At 40.2% G+C, this 19,838-nt stretch overlaps 1 protein-coding gene across 5 annotated transcripts in view; it reads left to right on the forward strand.

Annotated features, from left to right (window-relative positions):
* CFLAR (CASP8 and FADD like apoptosis regulator) overlaps positions 1-19,838 on the forward strand; it is a 50,565-nt gene that overhangs the window by 14,655 nt on the left and 16,072 nt on the right. The window contains exons 2-8 of one of the 5 annotated variants that reach the window (XM_052659906.1): positions 1,976-2,585; positions 4,687-4,792; positions 6,345-6,480; positions 7,488-7,573; positions 14,039-14,096; positions 18,738-18,787; positions 19,472-19,553. In XM_052659906.1, the coding sequence (XP_052515866.1) occupies positions 2,224-2,585; positions 4,687-4,792; positions 6,345-6,480; positions 7,488-7,573; positions 14,039-14,096; positions 18,738-18,787; positions 19,472-19,553 (880 nt within the window). In that variant the 5' untranslated portion in view covers positions 1,976-2,223. Of the gene's footprint in view, positions 1-1,975; positions 2,586-2,989; positions 3,060-4,369; positions 4,531-4,686; positions 4,793-6,344; positions 6,481-7,487; positions 7,574-14,038; positions 14,097-18,737; positions 18,788-19,471; positions 19,554-19,838 lie in introns of those variants that run through there. The other 4 variants (XM_052659934.1, XM_052659926.1, XM_052659921.1 and 1 more) reach the window with 4 other exon arrangements.

A 19,838-nucleotide genomic window follows, 5' to 3' on the forward strand; every position in this document is an offset into this window, starting at 1 on the left:
CCGACTCCCAGGCTCTAGAGCGCAGGCTCCGTGGTTGTGGTGCACGGGCTTCGTTGCTCCACAGCATGTGGAATCTTCCTATCAGGGATCAAGCCTGTGTCTTGGATTCTTTACCACTGAGCCACCAGGAAAGCCCCTTATTTCTTCTTGTGTTTACTTATTTTATACTTTCTAGTGTGTATAAATATTTTATAGATTAATTTATAATAATAGCAACTGCAGAATTATGAATTTTAATGAATAGAAAAAGAACTTGCCTTCCTTTTTTGGAAACTAGTAGGTAGGTTTAAAGTCTTGTTAGCCTGTGAGTAGAGTACAGGTTTAGCCTCTGCAAAACACATAAAATTAGCATTAAGCTTTCAGATTAGAAAAATGTGGTCTGAGTACCAGTTTTTCTACTTTGAGTAAACAATCATTTTAAATTTCATTTCTCCAGTTATTCAGAATGGCTGTGTTTAAGTGAGGCTTGGATGAATGAACATGGGATTGGCATAGACACATTAATACTTATTAACAAGCCTACAGTAACTAAAGTGTCTATTTTATTAAAAACTAACCCTTTTAGACTATTGAGAGGAAGGCTAGTGTGAATGGTATGCATGAATGGCTTATTTTAAAATAAGATATTAAAAAATTTTTTTAAATGAAATTTTAAATAAACATAATTTTGTTAATTTCTGACACTAAAGTACTCATTAATATTTCCATTGGTGGGGAACTCCGGAACCCTAGGGAAATTGTGTCTCCTCTAAGAATCTTTCAATTTTTCTTATTTTTGACAGCAAGGGCTATTTAACATCCCATATATCCCTTTTTGCTTTGACTGCCAGGAAGCTCGGGACACATTCAGGGTCTGCTAAAATCTGTTTAGGCCTTTCTGGCCTGCATATTTGCATTGTATTCTTTATCCCTCCACCTCATTTTGACTTTCTAATCTAATTATTTTCCTCCATGTTCTCATATAATTTTTTTTCTACTTATGTGTTTGTAGTAAGATGCCTCATCTTTTGTAACCCAAGATTGTATATCAATAAATAAAATAGAATTGGTGTTCCTTTCAGAAAATCCTGCTGGTTTAATACACGTGTACACAAATATGCAGCAACAGTTATCAACCTACAGTTAGGTTGTTTTCCAATTATTTTTTGCTATGATTAGCTTTTAATCTGAAATGTTCTCTGCTAGAAACTGACAGGGTATTATACCAGAATGTAAAAGCTTATTTAAAATAAAATATAGCTATGAAACTTTGAACAGTGACCCCCATTTATAACTTAAATTTTGAAAGAAAATAGGTTGAGTTCCAATGGAAGAAGTTAAGAATACACCCATGGCATGAACACCCCACCATTCCCACCCAATTCCTGGATCTTTCCGCAGATCTGCTCACCCTCCTTTTTTCCACTGATGCAATCAGCAATGCTAGTAACAGTTGCTGTCCAGCAGTGTGTTGTGAGTATGGGCTTCTGACCCTCCCAAGGGGCTCAGGGTCCAAAGAGGTGATCAAAACTTGGCAAGGCTTATGTTCAGCTATGGTGACGGGTCCTGTGAGCATTCATGATGACACTGTGTAAAGTGCCTGCGACTTTGGGGGATGGCAGCAGGTGTGAATGAAGGGTTTCCAAGTAGGAGAACAACTGGAAAAAAAAGGGTGAGGTAGAGACAGAAACCGGTTTTCTCCCATCATTTTTGACACCTTGCAGAGTCCCCTTTGCTAAGATTTGTGTTTGTTCAAGCCTACCGGGAGTTCACCAAAAAGGGGTTAACCCCCGTGACCTCAGTTTCTGTGGTCCAGAGAGCAGCCTAGTCATTGGGCTTTTCCTCTGCCCCTCACCATTCATCTGACACTTTGTCATTAGTTCCTTAGTAGTGATTTTCCACTTACCACACTTAACACTCTGATAAATTGTGATAAAGCATGTGGGATTTTTTTTGGAAATAATTTGTCTCTGGTTTCATTTCTTTTAAAATGTAGGTTATCTTCTTTGTCTGTCCTGATTTTGGGATCAGTTGCTTTGTCTCCAGAAAGGATCAGTTCTGTAGACTTAACAACATGAGTTTAATCTGCTAAATTAGACCAGCAAGAAAAGAAGAGCCTATACCTGGACTTTGAGGCATACGTTATTTTGCTAGGAGAATTAAAAAAAAAAAAAAAGTTCCCTGTTAACCACAGAACTCCTCCATTGGAAAGGATTTTGAAAGAAATGAAGAAAACCACCAGAAATGAAATCAGTAGCTTCATGGCCTTCTGTTGACTGGACTAGACTTTTCTTCCTGCCATTCCTTGGAATAACACTGTACAGGATGTCTGCTGAGGTCATCCATCAGGTAGAAGAAGCACTTGATGAAGATGAGAAGGCTGCACTTCTTTTTTTGTGCCGAGATGTTGCTGCAAATGCGGTTCCACTGAATGTCAGGGATCTTCTGGATATTTTAAGAGAGAGAGGAAAGCTGTCTTCTGTGAACTTGGCTGAGCTGCTCTACAGAGTGAGGCGGTTTGACTTGCTCAAGAGCGTCTTGGATATGGATACTCCGACAGTGGAGGCCCTCCTGCGCAGGCACCCACATCTGATTTCAGACTATAGGTAATTCATCAGCCTCTCCCGAGGCTGCACCAGTAGGAGGGAGGGAGGGAAGAAGGTCTAGACTTCAGAACCATAGAAAGGAGGACATTAAGAAAAGCAGGTTCATCCCTTTACCTACCCACCAATTTTATTGCCCTGTTGATGTTCATTCTTCTGAAATGTTTGAATCCTTAGTACATGTTTGCTTAAAGTAACCGGGTAGAAGGTCAGAATGAAACTGGAAAGGACAGATGGTATGTGTTTGCCTGATGGGTAGAATGGTAGAGAGACAAATGACTAAGAGTTAGTACTGTTGTAGGCTTCTAATTATGGGATCTGCTGTGTTCTTTGCTAGCCTGTGATGTCAGAGCTGGGCAATTTCCTGTTCTGAGAAAAGAAAACAACAAGCCTGACAGTAATCTTCCTGACCTTTGTAGAGCTTTGTGATCCTTCCTGAATCCCCTCTGGTCTTTCCCCTGCCAAGGAAGTTAGTGGGTGAGCTAGCTTTCTGTGAGTTTCTGTGAGGTCCCTGCTCCAGGAGGCTCTGGGGAGCCCAGATTGAAGGTTTCTTCAATTAACCACATCTAGACTCCCTTAAATTCAGAGAGGAATGGCCACTGGACTTCCCTTTAGTTCAGACAGCCTTTGAATTGTTCCTTCCTCCTGGTCACAGAGCATTCTCTTGGAGGCTCAAAGGAGCACAGAAACCACAGGAAAGGCTGCATTTCTGGGGAAAGAAAGATAATTTGTAACCTTAAATTTGTGATTCTTTTTTCTCTGGACCACCCCGGTCTTTAGTTGTATCATTAAGGTATATTTGGAGATGATATACATGATTAAAAACTGTATTAAAGAGAGTTGCAAGCAGTGTGGCCCTTGGAACGTGGATGAGACTTGAGATTAAAGGTCTGCTTGAAGCCTCAGAACCAATTACAATCCACATAGGCTGAGCCAGCCACTGCCATCAGTTGGGCCTTCATTTTCCTACTTGTGAAACTAAGAATAATATCTGATTTCACAAGTGTGTTTGTAAGGATTGATTGTGATAATTTAGTTTGTGAAGTACTTTTAAAAATTATTATATTTTAAATTATATAAAGAACTTTTTAAAACCAGGTAGCGCCCTACCAATATAAGGGTTAATTATTGTCGTTGCTGTTTTTCTTAATCAGTTTCCATTTCTCGAACCATTATATGATGTCAGAAATCTTAAAACTTTTCAGGAGGCACTGACTGGGTTTTTGTGAAAAAGTCAGGGGACTCTCTCCGTTTTCTGTTTCCTTGCTGAAGTGAATGGAGGCAGTTTGGGGACCTCTGAGTAGAGAGGCCAGGGAGTGCTAGATTCACTTATTCATCTGTTGAGTGGGCTTTATTGTGGGTTGACATATGCGAGGTGTTTGGTAAGCGCTAGAGCAAAGCGAAGAATCTTCCATCCGCAAGAATCTGAGAGTCTAATTGGGAAAATGGGCTTCTAAGCAGTGATGCCAATGACCAGGCACTAATGACAATCATGAGATGTCCTTGGGAGCCCCGATAAAGCATGCTGGTACTCCAGCTGTAACAGAGGTGGCTATATGAGGAGGGGCTTTCCACACAGTCACAGTTCCCAGGATGCAGGTGCCTTTTACCCTTTGAGTTCTGGAGCTAGCCAGGATAGCTTAGGCGTTACTTTGCTTCACAGTCTTGTGATTGAAAGTATTGTCCCTGTATTAGCAGCTTCAGCATCACCCAGGAATTTGTTAGACTGAGAGGATGAGATCATTTTGAATTCTATTTACATCTTTCATCTTAGTCATTTAGGTTCTTCATTTATTTCACTTATAACTTCTGGGAGAGCTAGGGGATTCTTTGGGGAAGTTTTTATTCTCTTGTTCTTTTCATAGCAGATGAAAAAAGAGGTACCATGTTCTACTAAAAACTCAGAAGGGATAAGTTTCCTTTTTGAATTGCCTGAAGATCTCCTGGGGTGATCTATACTTTCTGTTTTCTGGGGGACACATTCAAAATAGGGGCAAGAATTAGTATTTTAACCAATTTTTGGCCTAGAGGAGACCTATACTCTTAGTATATTCTCACTAGGACTTGTGTCTGAATTTACTAAAGAACCTTGTCTGGTTTTCAGGGTGCTGATGATGGAGATTGGTGAGGATTTGGATAAATCTGAGGTGTCCTCACTAATGTTCCTCATGAGAGATTATACGGGCCGAAGCAAGATAGCCAAGGATAAGGTGAGTTTGCTTTCTTTTTCTTGATTCATGTTCCTAAGAGTCTTATCAGAAGTTGGGAGTTGTTCTCTATAGTATGAAGAAAGGGACTCGGCACGTAAGCAACAAGGCCCAAATTGAGGGTGAAGGTGGGAAGGGAGCAGAGTATGAGGGTTTTTTCATAGTAACACTGATGGGAGGAAAATTGGTTCATGAATTGAGAGGCAATAGAGTGATGTTGGCTGGTGTGGCCCTGGGTGTTTCATCCTTGTATTTTATCCTTTATTTATGTAACATCATAGGTCTGGCTTATATACTCCAGCTTCTCTCCCTGGTTTGGCAGATCATTTGCGAGGGTTAGGAGTCCCATCTGCTCACACTGAGTGGAAACAGATGGGAAGTGCTGGTGCACTGCCATCTTGCTCTCTGCTGTCTCCCTCTCCTCAGCCAGTTCAGGGTCCGTGTGGAGTCATCAGGCTGCGGGGGAGATGGGTAGGGGAAGGTCCTTGAGACTGATGAATCCAGAGAGTGGCAGAAGTATAGATTTGCAGTTGAAAATGAGCTAAGGGTGAAATCTCAGGGATGCTGTGGTCACTGGAAAAGTATTTAGATCCCAGCTGGCTTGATCTGTACTTCCAACCTGTGGACAGGCCAGGAAGAGCTCGGGTCTCTAGTATCAAGGACCTGCTTCTGAGGACTCTGGTAAATCATTGCTTAAGAATCTCCTCACGTTTCTTAATGATTGTTGTTTCATTTCTGACATCTAGGAATATTAGGGCAACTGTATGCCCCCATTATCAAATGCAAAATGGAAAGTAAAATAAAAAAAAAATAAAACTCACTTTTTGGTGTCCCGTAATCCACTTATTTCTCAATCATTTATTTAGATTTAATTATGATTATTAATTGAAAAATAAAGATAGCACATTAGTAACCAAATGTTAAACAGAAAGAAAATAAAACCAAAAGTGATGCCTATTTCTGAAATGTAGTTCTTTCACAATCCCTATGTTCCAGGCTGAACAGTAGCAAAATACCCTAACCTTGTAATTTTACCACCTCATGTCTGTCCACTGTATCAGAATGAACTGGAATTTCCAGCATTGATTAAAATATTTTAGGAACTTTAAGACTATATCATTTAGAGTTTTTCTAGTAAAAACATTTCCCCAGCTACCTTCTCACTTCCCTTTTTCAGTAAATCCCTTAGAGTTTTTCAGTATGACACCAGCCTGGCTTTTGGGAAGAGAATTAACACAGGAGGATTTTATTTTCAGGCCTGCTTTCTTAATCCTTCATGCAAAAAAATGACTTATGCATCTATTCCCAACCTGGGTACAGGTTGGTCCCCCCCAAAGACTTACCTCTTTCCTGGGTAAATTCCAGGAGTGTAATTTGCTCATGGTTTTGGAGAGACAATAAAACAAAGCACTCTGGTTTAGGATCCCTGAAGGTCACTCAGAGGGCTCCTGTGGTCACATTTTCTTATTGTTATAAATTATGCAGCCTGAGGTTTGCATATGAGGCCTGATGGTCAGCCTTACTGACATTTGTTTCTTGTTGATGGTTCTCTTAGAGTTTCTTGGATCTTGTGGTTGAATTGGAGAAGCTAAATCTGGTTGCTCCAGATCAACTGAATTTATTAGAAGAATGCCTAACGAACATCAACAGGATAGACCTGAAGACAAAAATCCAGAAATACAGGCAGTCAGGTGAGCAGCATTTTGGCCCTCTCTGTGGCCTAAGGAAGTACCTATGTGTGGTGGGTTAGGTTGGTAGAGATTCACGTGTACAGTGGGTGGATGGAACAGAACCCAAATGTCCATGGCCCTCACCAGCCTGACGCTAGCAATCAGAATCCTTTATATCCTCTATACCCCATATCTGCTAACTTCATCACCCAGCACCCCTGACCACAGAGTCTTGGCCCTCTGCAAAATGCCACCAAGCAGTTCTTAACATTCTGGTCTTCAAGAAGGAGTCTCCACCCCAACTTTCTGCACTGGCTGGTGGCACTGTGTGCACTCAGGGCTTCTGAGTCTATGCCAAGCCCTGCTGCCTTGCCTGACCACCATCCAAGCCCTGGAGACATCCTGTCCCTGGGGTCCTATAACTGCCTTGCATATAACCTCCTCGTGGAAAGGGGCATCTTTTCTGCTGAACCCCTTCCATAAAGGGGACCAGTGCACATTGGCCTTCTCTCTCATGGCAGCCCTTCCCATGTCTCTTATTTATTTATTATTTTATTTTATTTTTAAATTGGAGGCTAATTACTTTACAATATTGTGGTGGGTTTTGCCATACATTCACATGAATCAGCCATGGGTGTATGTGGTCCTCATCCTGACCCTCCCTCTCACCTCCCTCCCCATCCCATCCCTCAGTTCCCATGTCTTTTAGACTCACACTCGGTATGGGCTCTGCTAGCAGTCTACTGCCACCATAGAGCCTGAGGGCATGACTGATACCTAGTGATCTGCACACAGCCCTCCCCCATGCCCATGAAAGATTCAAGATCAAGAATAGGAGTATCACTTTTAGTCTGTTCTTAATGATGTTGGGAGAAGAGTCATCTGATCTGACATTTTGAGTTCAGTAAGTGGCTGGAAAGTTTTGGGTATTTTGAAAGATCATGACTGACTCTGAAATGAGCCATTGTTGAAGATTCATTTGATGATAACTTGTCAGTCTTAACTCAGTGCCTCTCTTCTTCTTATAGCTCAAGGAGTGGAAACAAATTATGTAAATGCTCGCCAGGCATCTCTGCCAAACTTGAGTGTTAAAGATCCTTCATATAACCTAAGGGTGAGTCTGGGGCAAATGTGTGGAATCCTGGCATGAAACAATTTCAGAACTTTGATAAAAATGTACGTATTCTCCTCGCATGTATTTCATTTAACATATGAAAAAAATTGTGACAGAAATATGCATTGTTTATAAAATATGTATAAATTCTTATCATTTCAAAGCTAATGTGTTTATTGAGATAACTTGGAAAATACAGAGAACTATATATAAAGGAAAGGAGATAAATCATCTCCATGTTAACAGTTGTTCCCCTCTAGTCTTTTTTCCCTGTGTGTTTGTGTATCCACATATACAAACATTTTTTCCATTGTTTGTGTGTTCCTTTGAAAATTTACGTTTTTATTTTTTAATATTTATATGTTATTTACTTGGCTGCACCAGGTCTTAGTTGTAACATGTGAACTCTTTGTTGTGGCATGTGAGACCTAGGTCCCTGACCGGGGATCAAACTTGTGTCCCCTGCACTGCAAGACAGATTCTTAACCACTGGACCACCAAGGAAGTCTAGAGAAATTTAACTTTTTAAATAAAAATAAGTAGGACATGCCCATGGACAAAAAATTCAAAATGTGCTCAAATGATTTTTTAAAGTCTGTTTCCTCTTACCCAGTTCCTTTCCCCAGAGGCAGCTGTTGTTACCCGTTTCCTTCTCTGACCATTTGGAGATAGCCTATGCACATATCATATTAATTTTTATTTTTTTTTCTTCTGTACAAATGGTAGCACACTATGCCCACTGTTCTGACCTGAGAATTCTTAGAAATTTTTTCGTATGAATCATACGGGACTGCCTCTACTTAATCATTGTTTTTAGTGATTGGGCATAGTTTCACTTTCTGGCTGTATCACAATATGTGGATTTAGATTTTTTTCTAATCTTTTGTTATAAGACAGTACTTCAAAATAAATATCCTTGTATTTACCTCTTTGTGCATTTGCTTTTCATTGAGCTTATTTTCGTGATTTCAACAAACGTGTAAAAGTGTTTTTGTCACTGAGTGACTGATCCGTGACCGTAAATAACAGATAGTCACTTCTGGTGGTTGTGTTAGTCAGCGGTGCAAGGTCATCATCAGAATAATTGTTTGGTTAATCTTTTATATTGAGAATTTAATCTCATTGTAATCTCATCCTCATCCACATATAAGGATATATGGAATGTGTAGTCAGGACCACAGTTTATCATTTGTAATTAAATCATAAACACTTTCATAAAAGTATGTGATGAAAATATTGACTATACCTGTAATAAAAATAGTTTTGTGGAGAAGATAAGTTGTAAGAGAGCATTAAGCAATGGAATTTTTGAACTCAGATGGATGGTGGTAGGCATTAACTGCCCAACCCTCTCATTAAATAAATAAGGACATTTAGGCCTAAGTACCTAAGGGCCTCCTTTGAGGCTGAGCTGGTAAAGAGTCGGCCTGCAATGCGGGAGACCTGGGTTCAATCCCTGGGTTGGGAAGACCTCCTGGAGAAGGGAAAGGCTACCCACTCCAGTATTCTGGCCTGGAGAATTCCATGGACTGTATAGTCCATGGGGTTGCAAAGAGTCAGACACGACTGAGCAACTTTCACTCAGGCCTAAGGAACATTGATTGCCCACTCTACCTACCACCAGACCTATGCCCATCCATACTCCTTCTACACCATGGTGCATTTTTTCCAGAATTAAATATGCTTTTCTGACGGGGTCTCACCCTGGTGGATCTAGGGTAATTTGAAGGTGGGGACGGAATCAGCGTCCTGGAAAAAACTTATTTAATTGCAGATATAGAGAGAGATTAGAAACAGATAGTGTAGTAGGAAAATTAATGGAGAAAAGAGGCTGAATAATTGGTTTACGTGGAATACTAATTACCACCTACGTAGGCCACAGGCGTCTTTCCATTTTCCCGAGGGAGGGGAGGCACTGAGGCCTCCCTGGTCTGATCTTAGAAGCCCCAGCAAAGTCAGTAGGCTTGGTGTGTACCCTCGTACCAGAAGGGAATTTAGCCAGGAAAATGGGGAGCAAGAAAGAAACAACATGGGGGAATCAGTCTTTCCAGAAACTGATCCGATTTCTTTATTTTTTAGGTTTGTTTATATACCTTTTTGTTATACATAGGGATGAATACAGAGTCACGCGGGGGTCAGCAGACCTGACCCTTGTCACAATCAGGTGCTTCATATAGAATTATACAAAGATATTATGGGTTTTTACATTATCTTCTAGCCATGAGGTTTGCTGACATTTTATGGCCCTTTCTGATACCGGTCAGTTAACCAGAAAACTTATTTTTCCAGGGGTGATTTTTTCTTAAATCAGGCGCCACCCTCCAAAATAAAGTTGCATTCCTATAGGGTGAGGGTGTAGTGAGTTACAATCAAAAAAGGAATTTACCTAACCTAAGGTTTAACATGATTAATCTTAAAGGTTAATACTTATTTCTCCTATATGCTAGTTATATTCATTATAAGGGCAGGAATATGGAGATTTAGCAGCAAATATTGGCTCAACAAATGTAAACCCTTCACCAATGTTCCCCTTAAGATCTATTTTGTCTTAAGATAGTGATAAAGTTACATTTTTACATAGCATAGTGATTTATAACAAAGTACAGTGATCTATAACAAAAGAGAAAATTCATTAAGTCAAAAAGTCTAGTGTTGCTAACATCAAAAAACTACTATATTTCCTTTTCTATATTCCAAATACATTGATTAATATATTCCCAGGTGCCTAAGGATATGGAGGCCTGGTGGCAATCATTGACTCATCAATGAAAAAAGCCCTACGCTAATACTCCAAACTCTCTGTGCTGTTTATGGTTGAGAGGTTGTCACACGAGCTAGTCTGTCAGCAGAGAGGTTTGACCTGAGACATCCTTGTCACACCCAGGGCAGGGAATTAGCAATAATTATTGGCACGACAAATGAAAAAACCCTTCACCAATATAATTTCTAATCAACCCACTAATACTATACTAATGATCTTCTAACTTCTCAAAAGAGTCTGTATTTAAAAAGTTTTAAAACATCCTGTGCCTCTCACAGTTGGGAGGCTGTTAACAATCACATGCGGCCAGACGAGCCTGATCAGGCAGGCCAGAGAACCTTCAGAGTTCGTAAGTTAAAACACTCTTGTCATGCCCAGGAATTGTTATTAACTGGAGCTACAAGTTAACTCCTTCTCTAAAAAAAATGGTTATGGGGGAGAGCTCCCCGTAAAGTACTCTGGTTTTGGGAGTAGATGCTCGGAAACAGGGGGTTTCCTGAGGCTTGATCACGCCTTTGCGTATGCCAAGCTTCCTTCCTCATGACCTTTGCCATGGGCGGAGTTCCTCATGCTGGCTCCCAACACTTTTCTTTGTCCTTCTGAACCTTTGTGATACCAAATCATGAGAGAAGACTGATTTAGGATTTAGATCCCAATTTTCTGAACTTTCTTTGCTGTGATGTATCTAACAGAAATTATACTGTCATTCTTAGTTAAAAGCCTGCTGTATTTTTATTATTGCCTTTCTACTTTGTTAATGCAAGTAATTGGATTCACTGTCTTTGTGGCTTTTTAGGATCCCACATGCTCTGTAAATTTTGCCTTAAACTTGCTATATTAATCTGTGGCCTTGGTCATTCATTCATTTAGTTAGCAGGCACTATGGCATATGAATTCAGTGAATTCCTCACAGGGTTTAAGAGCCTGGATGTTAACTCATACAAGTTTACAAAGGTGCTTTTAAAATTACAGTAGCATTTGCCATCTCAAGTTCCAAAGATTCCTGGATGCCCTTAGAGAAGTCTTATCCACTTACCCCACCCTCAGTGTCCTATGTCTTTATTCTAAATGTCCCATCTCTTTATAAATTTTGTCCAAATTTAGCCCCTGAGTTCAAATACTTCCCTTTATGTGACAAAATATCTTTGGAAGTGTTAAAGTTAATTTCCAGAGATATAAACATTTCCTTGTTATTACTAATTTATAATTTAATTCTGTTTTGATCAAATAATTACTCTGTATGATTTCTGTCCTTCAGAATGCACTGAACTTTTTGTTTGCTTTTTATGGCACATTGACTTGCCTCTTGAGAAATCTGTATGCAGGTCAGGAAGCAGCAGTTAGAACTGGACATGGAACAACAGACTGGTTCCAAATAGGAAAAGGAATATGTCAAAGCTGTATATTGTCACCCTGCTTACTTAACTTATATGCAGAGTACATCATGAGAAATGCTGGCCTGGAAGAAGCACAAGCTGGAATCAAGATTGCCGGGAGAAATATCAATAACCTCAGATATGCAGATGACACCACCCTTATGGCAGAAAGTGAAGAGGAACTAAAAAGCCTCTTGATGAAAGTGAAGGAGAGTGAATAAGTTGGCCTAAAGCTCAACATTCAGAAAACGAAGATCATGGCATCCGGTCCCATCACTTCATGGGAATTAGATGGGGAAACAGTAGAAACAGTGTCAGACTTTATTTTTTTGGGCTCCAAAATCACTGCAGATGGTGACTGCAGCCATGAAATCAAAAGACGCTTACTCCTTGGAAGAAAAGTTATGACCAACCTAGATAGCATATTCAAAAGCAGAGACATTACTTTGCCAACTAAGGTCCATCTTGTCAAGGCTATGGTTTTTGCAGTGGTCATGTATGGATGTGAGAGTTGGACTGTGAAGAAGGCTGAGCGCTGAAGAATTGATGCTTTTGAACTGTGGTGTTGGAGAAGACTCTTGAGAATCCCTTGGATTGCAGGGAGATCCAACCAGTCCATTCTGAAGGAGATCAGCCCTGGGATTTCTTTGGAAGGAATGATGCTAAAGCTGAAACTCCAGTATTTTGGCCACCTCATGCGAAGAATTGACTCATTGGAAAAGACTCTGATGCTGGGAGGGATTGGGGGCAGGAGGAGAAGGTGACGACAGATGATGAGATGGCTGGATGGCATCACGGACTCGATGGACGTGAGTTTGAGTGAACTCTGAGAGTTGGTGATGGACAAGGAGACCTGGAGTGCTGCGATTCATGGGGTCGCGAAGAGTCGGACACGACTGAGCGACTGAACTGAACTGATACAGTCTATTTTGGTGAATGCTGTATGCACTTTGTAAAAAAAAAAAAAAAAAGAATGTTCTCAACTATTGAGTGAAATATTTGATACATTGCAATTAGTTCAAGCTGGCTGAATGGTTTTCAAATACATTCTTTATCATTATTATTAAAAAAATTACAGTGGCATTGTAGGATATGTGATACCAACATATGAATTAACAAATTGTGGGACTTTCCTGGCTGTCTAGTGGTTAGGACCCTGTGCTTCCAATGCAGAGGGCACAGTTTGATCCCATGTTGGGGAACTAAGATCCTGCAAGCCACACGGTGCAGCCAAAAAAAAAAGTTGTAACTCTGTACTGTAACATTTTTTTATATTTATCTAGAGTAAATCTAGCTTTGATTTGATATCTCTTTAATAGTATGTAAAAGTAAATGCACACTCATGTGGGGTTTCAAATTCTAATATCATTATCCTCTGGCTAAGTCATTGGTTATTACTGATAAAAGCAATTTATGTGTTTTCTTTGATTTAGATGCACAGACTTAGCTATAGACACAGCTTAATAAATAGTGTACTTCTCTCTTTTGGCTAGGATAGCTTCAGAGGAGAACTGTCATTTGAAAGCTGAGCGTATCAGATGGTTGACAGTGTGTGCTATGTGTCCCTTACACAGGACCTGTCATCTGAGAAGAGAAAGGGTCTGTTCAATCTTTCATTCTCTGATTCATCCCATTCTGGCCCTCAGAGAGGGTGGCTAATGTTCAAGAGCCACACCCACATGTGGCTTATGCATAGCTAGGCATTATAGAAAAATAAAAACTGGACATTTATTAAGCACTTCCGTATGCTTAAAAGTCAGTGTGCTGAGTGCCTTGTATACATTTAATCCTCAAAAATATTTATAAGGTAGGTACTATTATTGTCCTCATTTTGAAGATAAGAAACAGACATATAGTTAAATAAATTGCTCAAAGTTACATAGCTAATAAGTGGCAGAATTCTGCCCCCTCTCTTAATCATACCTGTACCTTGCCTCTGTGTTAAAGATCAGGCTGAATGACCTGATCTTTAACACAGAATGTTGAATGTTGTAAGTTCCAACAGCTTGTTCTAACTTTGAGTTATTGTGGCAACTCTTCTGTACCATGACGTCTGACTTTATTGAACTGTTTTTGAAACATTCTAATATGCTAGTTCAATATATTTACACATTTATTGTATTTTCACTTTGAATTGCTGCTTTGGTCATAGACTATAGTTTTATGGAATTAATGTCTCTTGCTAGTTTTCTTTAGATAATTTAGCAGTGAATGTGATACTTTTATTTATTCCTAAGTAAGAATCCTATCAAGATGTTTAAAGAGGTGTAATATAATATGCCTCTGAAAAATGAACGGGGAGTGTGACCTTGTTTTTTATGTTTGAAGCTCCAGAATGGCTGGAGTAAAGAACAAAGGCCTATGATGGGACCACCTGACATTCAAAGTAAGACCAGCTTTTCTTTATATTCACCTTTATAAATGCTTAATAATTCAAGTACAAAATGTTGCATGTTTAGAGTTGGCCATTCCTTTATCTACATATTTTAATTAAGCTCTCAAAATGAACAGTTAAACTCTTAAACTATATTCATTGACATTTCTAGTTATCCATCAAATTAGCTTATTTGAATGTAAATACCTCTGACTTCATCATTTTGGCTATATATTTTAAGAGATGTGACATTTATACCTCAAACAGAACTATAACCAGGCCATGTTAAACATTAATCTAGCCGTGGTCATAAGCCATGTTAAACCAAATATCTAGGAGCAGGAAGAAAAAAGGTTACTAGGATCTTGTTTTATAGCTCATTTAATAAATGTAGATACTGTAAGATGACATTCTCTACCTCTACAAATAAAAGAATTTTTTAAAAAACCTAGTCATCTGGTCCCATCACTTCATGGCAGATAGATGGAAAACAATGGAAACAGTGATGGACTATTTTCTTGGGCTCCAAAATCACTGCTGATGGTGACTACAGCCATGAAATCAAAAGATGCTTGTTCCTTGGAAGAAAAGCTCTGACCAACCTAGACAGCATATTAAAAAGCAGAGACATTACTTTGCCAACAAAGGTCCATCTAGTCAAAGCTATGGTTTTTCCAGTAGTCATGTATGGATGTTAAGAGTTGGACCATAAAGAAAGCTGAGGGCTGAAGAATTGATGCTTTTGAACTGTGGTGTTGGAGAAAAATCTTGAGAGTCTCTTGGACTGCAAGGAGATCCGACCAGTCCATCCTAAAGGAAATCAGTCCTGAATATTCATAGGAAGGACTGATGCTGAAGCTGAAACTCCAGTACTTTGGCCACCTGATGCGAAGAACTGACTCATTTGTAAAGACCCTGATGCTGGGAAAGATTGAAGTCAGGAGGAGAACGGGATGACAGAGGATGAGATGGTTGGATGGGATTACCGACCTGATGGACATGAGTTTGAGCAAGTTCTGGGTGTTAGTGGTGGACAGGGAAGCCTGGAGTGCTTCAGTCCGTGGGGTCACAAAGAGTCGGACATGACTGAGCGACTGAACTGAGTCATCTCAACCAAAAGATTTAAGGGATATAAGATCTCTCTCATCACTCTTAAAACATCAGCTCTTGATGCTATCATTTTCAGGAAGGGTGCTTTTTGCTTGTCTTGAGTCCTCCTTGAAGAGAGGGCTGAGTCTTACTGTAGTGGATATGATTGCACTTAAGAGGCGGGGCTGCTTAGACAGGTAAGGAGGGCTCAGTCTTCCCTGAGGAGCTTGGAATTTGTTCTGTGTGCAGTGGCAATCCTGAGTGTACCAAGCAGGGTGGTGGCCTGATGGAAGCTTCCTTTATGTGGCAGGCCCCTTGCAATCCCCTGACTCAGCCAATATACTGTCTGTGTGCACCTCCAAACATTCTGCCCACATCAGCCAGGTGGAGCAAGTCATGCCCATCCTTCCATGCATAAAAGTTGGCCCTCCAGCCAGAGCTGTTGAAGAGTGAGTTAATTTCTGACAGCATGTTTCTTAAAACACCAGTGAGGTGGTGAGAGTTAGCTGTTTAAATTGGGAGACTTGGTAGATTTGGATAGGAATTTAAAATAATCAGAGCTCTTTCCACTGGGCTCTGTGATGGCCAGTTTATCCTTGAAGGTAATTATACAGGTGAGGTAGATGAAGCTATCAATAGCCCTGCAGATCCTTAGGAGAGCTGGTCACCTGCTCTTGCTTGGATATGGTTCATTTGCTGATAAAAGAGAAGAGCATCCTGATAACTTTCCCTCAATCTAATAGAAGTTTAATCAAACCAAGTGTTCCTATTATTTCGGACTTTCAAATAGATTTCAACTGGATGATGACTACGATAACTACAATTTATTAACACTTTTAGTAAGTGCTAAGTACCCTGAGAAGTTTCCCAAAGAAAGGCAATGCCAAAGAATGCTCAAATGACCGCACAATTGCATTCATCTCACACACTAGTAAAGTAATGCTCAAAATTCTCCAAGCCAGGCTTCAGCAATATGTGAACCGTGAACTTCCAGATGTTCAAGCTGGTTTTAGAAAAGGCAGAGGAACCAGAGATCAAATTGCCAACATCCGCTGGATCATCGAAAAAGCAAAAGTTCAATTCTGCTTTATTGACTATGCCAAAGCCTTTGACTGTGTGGATCACAACAAACTGTGGAAAATTCTGAAAGAGACAGGAGTACCAGACCATCTGACCTGCCCCTTGAGAAACCTGTATGCAGGTCAGAAAGCAACAGTTAGTACTGGACATGGAACAACAGACTGGTTCCAAATAGGGAAAGGAGTACGTCAAGGCTATATATTGTCACCCTGCTTACTTAACTTATATGCAGAGTACATCATGAGGAACGCTGGGCTGGAAGAGGCACAAGCCGGAATCAAGATTGCCAGGAGAAATATCAATCACCTCAGATATGCAGATGACACCACCCTTATGGCAGAAAGTGAAGAGGAACTAAAAAGCCTCCTGATGAAAGTGAAAGTGGAAAGTGAAAAAGTTGGCTTAAAGCTCAACATTCAGAAAACGAAGATCACGGCATCTGGTCCCATCACTTCTTGGGAATTAGATGGGGAAACAGTGGAAACAGTGTCAGACTTTATTTTTGGGGGCTCCAAAATCACTGCAGATGGTGATTGCAGCCATGAAATTAAAAGACGCTTACTCCTTGGAAGGAAAGTTATTAACAATCTAGATAGCATATTCAAAAGCAGAGACATTACTTTGCCAACAAAGGTCCATCTAGTCAAGGCTATGGTTTTTCCAGTAGTCATGTATCAATGTGAAAGTTGTACTGTGAAGAAAGCTGAGTGCAGAAGAATTGATGCTTTTGAACTGTGGTGTTGGAGAAGACTCTTGAGAGTCCCTTGGACTGCAAGGAGATCCCACCAGTCCGTCCTAAAGGAGATCCGTCCTGTGTGTTCATTGGAAGGACTGATGCTGAAGTTGAAACTCCAACACTTTGGCCACCTTATGCAAAGAGTTGATTCACTGGAAAAGACCCTAATGCTGGGAGGGAATAGGGGCAGGAGGAGAAGGGGATGACAGAGGATGAGATGGCTGGATGGCATCACCGACTCAATAGACATGAGTTTGGGTAAACTCCAGGATTTGGTGATGGACAGGGAGGCCTGGTGTGCTGCCGTTCATGGGGTCACAGAGTCGGACACAACTGAGCAACTGAACTGAACTGAAGTACCCTGAACTGAGATGGACATGTTACATAGATTATTTTGTGTGTTTTCTTTAATTCTGTTCAGCCATGATTGTTAAAATATAAAAAAGTGAAAATTTCCTCTTAATTCTGAGTATCAGACATAACCACTATTAATGTTTGATCCGTGTACCTCTAGTAAGTATATGTAATATACACACACAATTACATGATTTTAAGTACATTGGCTCAATATTAAACATATTATTCAGCAATCTGTTTTTCACTTAATATATCCTGCATATCTTTTCATGTCAAGTACATAAAATCTCTGTTATTTGTTTTAACATTGCATAGTATTCTATGTACCATTATTTATTTAACCAGTTTCTTGTTAGTAGACTTTCAGGTTCTTTCTAGCTTAGGGCCATTACAAACAGTCCTTCAGTACCTCTCTATGACATTTTTGCACATTTGTTCTGTTATTTCCTTAGGATAAACTTCTAGAAGCAGAGCATTGGTTTAAAGGGTATTGCTAATTATCCCTTAAAAAGTCTGTTTCAGCTTATACAGCATTACCATTTGAAAGTGCTCATTTCCCCAAACTTGACCAACACTGGCATTTCCTTTGCCTGTCTTTAGATATAATTCCTCATTTTTGCAGCAATCTTATAAATCAGGTGCTCATCTCAGAGATTAAAAAATAAAATAAGACAAAACCAAACCCCAACAAACCCTGAGACTTCAGGAAGAAACTTGCCCCAGATCACAGAGCTTATCAGTAATGGTGCTAGGGTTTCAGCCAGCTCTTCATGGCTTCAAAATGGGTGGTTTCTCCACTTCCCTGGGACTAGTAAAGTCATTTTTTATCTACTTTGCTTTAGGCTCATCTACATTTGCTAAGCCCACTGTGCAATATCTTGCCATTGACATTTTATTTTACAATTTTCCATTGACACTGGATTAAGAAAACATGGCCATCTCTTTTGTTAAGTGGCAAACTCACAAAAGCTTTTCCTTCTCTGAGTCTCTAAGGCTGTTCCCTTGAGGCATTGTGTCCAATTTCAGCACATGCAGTAAAACTATTGATATATTGGGAAGTAAGTTTATCAGATTCTCCCTCTCAGGTTAAAAACTCCCCCATCACTGGGCTCTTACCTGGAAAAGGGCAAGGGAGCACCTTCTTTCACTTCTATTTAGGTGGTTTTTCTACATAAAGCCTGTTTAGCATGGGGACTTGTGTTTTGTTATCAGTTAAGTGTTTCAGAGTGAGGGAGGTTAGAAGCTTGGGGCTGAGTATAGCTGGGGAAAGAAGAGATAGTAGAGGGGAAGAAAATCTTGAAAGAGAACAGGTGTGACATAAAAGCTAGCAGGGACTAGGAACAGTCTTGGTTCTCCTTCAGTTTTGTAAATGATTTCTCTCTCACCCCCAGGAGAACCAGTGAAGAGACCCATTCAGGAATCAGGAGCATTTTTGCCTCAGGTACAGAATAAATGATCTGACTTGGTAGTGTAAGCACAGTATCTGTGGAGAACACTGATGGCTTTACAAATAGCTGTCTATTAAGAATTCTTTGTGACAGTAGGATGCTGAGGATGCTATTCTGAGAACGCTTCTGTTCTAAAGGGAAACCTTGGATGCAGCAAAGAAACAGATGTTGAAGTGGATTGCATTAGTGAACTTTGGAATACAGGAAAATTCCAAAGTGGCATTTCTCTTCTCAGCTGAGTGATTGCTGAGTAAATAAGTAAGCAGTGACCCTGAACCTTGACTTGTTATGACTTTTTCTATGCTGGTACGTCTTCTCTATAACAGAAGGCACTAGAAGGCCTCCTTTTGTGTTGGTTTGGAAAAATATCACTTGTACAAACTCAGGTTGCTATGGAAACTTATGACCCATCTTTTCTCTGTGTTTTACGTTATCTTTATCTCACAAAGCTAATGTGTAAAGGGACTGCAGGTTTCATTAAAATTAATTAGAAACTAAAATAACTGGTTGATGTTGAAGGGAAATGTCAGTCGTGGTGACTTCAGCCTGTGTCTATTGAGTAAGTCATCTGCCAAAAGGAAATTTAAGGAAATCCAAAAGAAAAGATAATATGGGTGGGACCTTGAGGTAAGAGAACAATGTTTAGCTTCTTTGACAATCCCTGCTTTCCTTTCCAGCACACAGTAGAAGAGAGATATAAGATGCAGAGCAAGCCCCTGGGAATCTGCCTGATAATTGACTGCATTGGCAATGACACAGGTAGGTGTGGGTGCCCCAGATGAGTCGATGCTCCACGGTGAGATCGAGGCACACACAAGCAGTATTCATCAGAGGCATCAACACTAGCTGCTGCTTAACAAACCACTGCCCAAAAATGTGGTTTCACACAGGAAGGGTAGTTTCTTACTCATGTCTTGTGGGGATGGGACTGGGGAGCTTCGTTGCAGGTGTACATCAGTGGTGTCATCATCTGAGGGCTTGGAGTTGTCTTTGGATCCTCTGTGTATGGCTGGTGGATGACAGAAGTGAGAGGAGGAGCTCAGA

Source organism: Budorcas taxicolor, chromosome 2 (genome assembly GCF_023091745.1).
Source record: "Budorcas taxicolor isolate Tak-1 chromosome 2, Takin1.1, whole genome shotgun sequence".
Taxonomy (NCBI): domain Eukaryota; kingdom Metazoa; phylum Chordata; class Mammalia; order Artiodactyla; family Bovidae; genus Budorcas; species Budorcas taxicolor.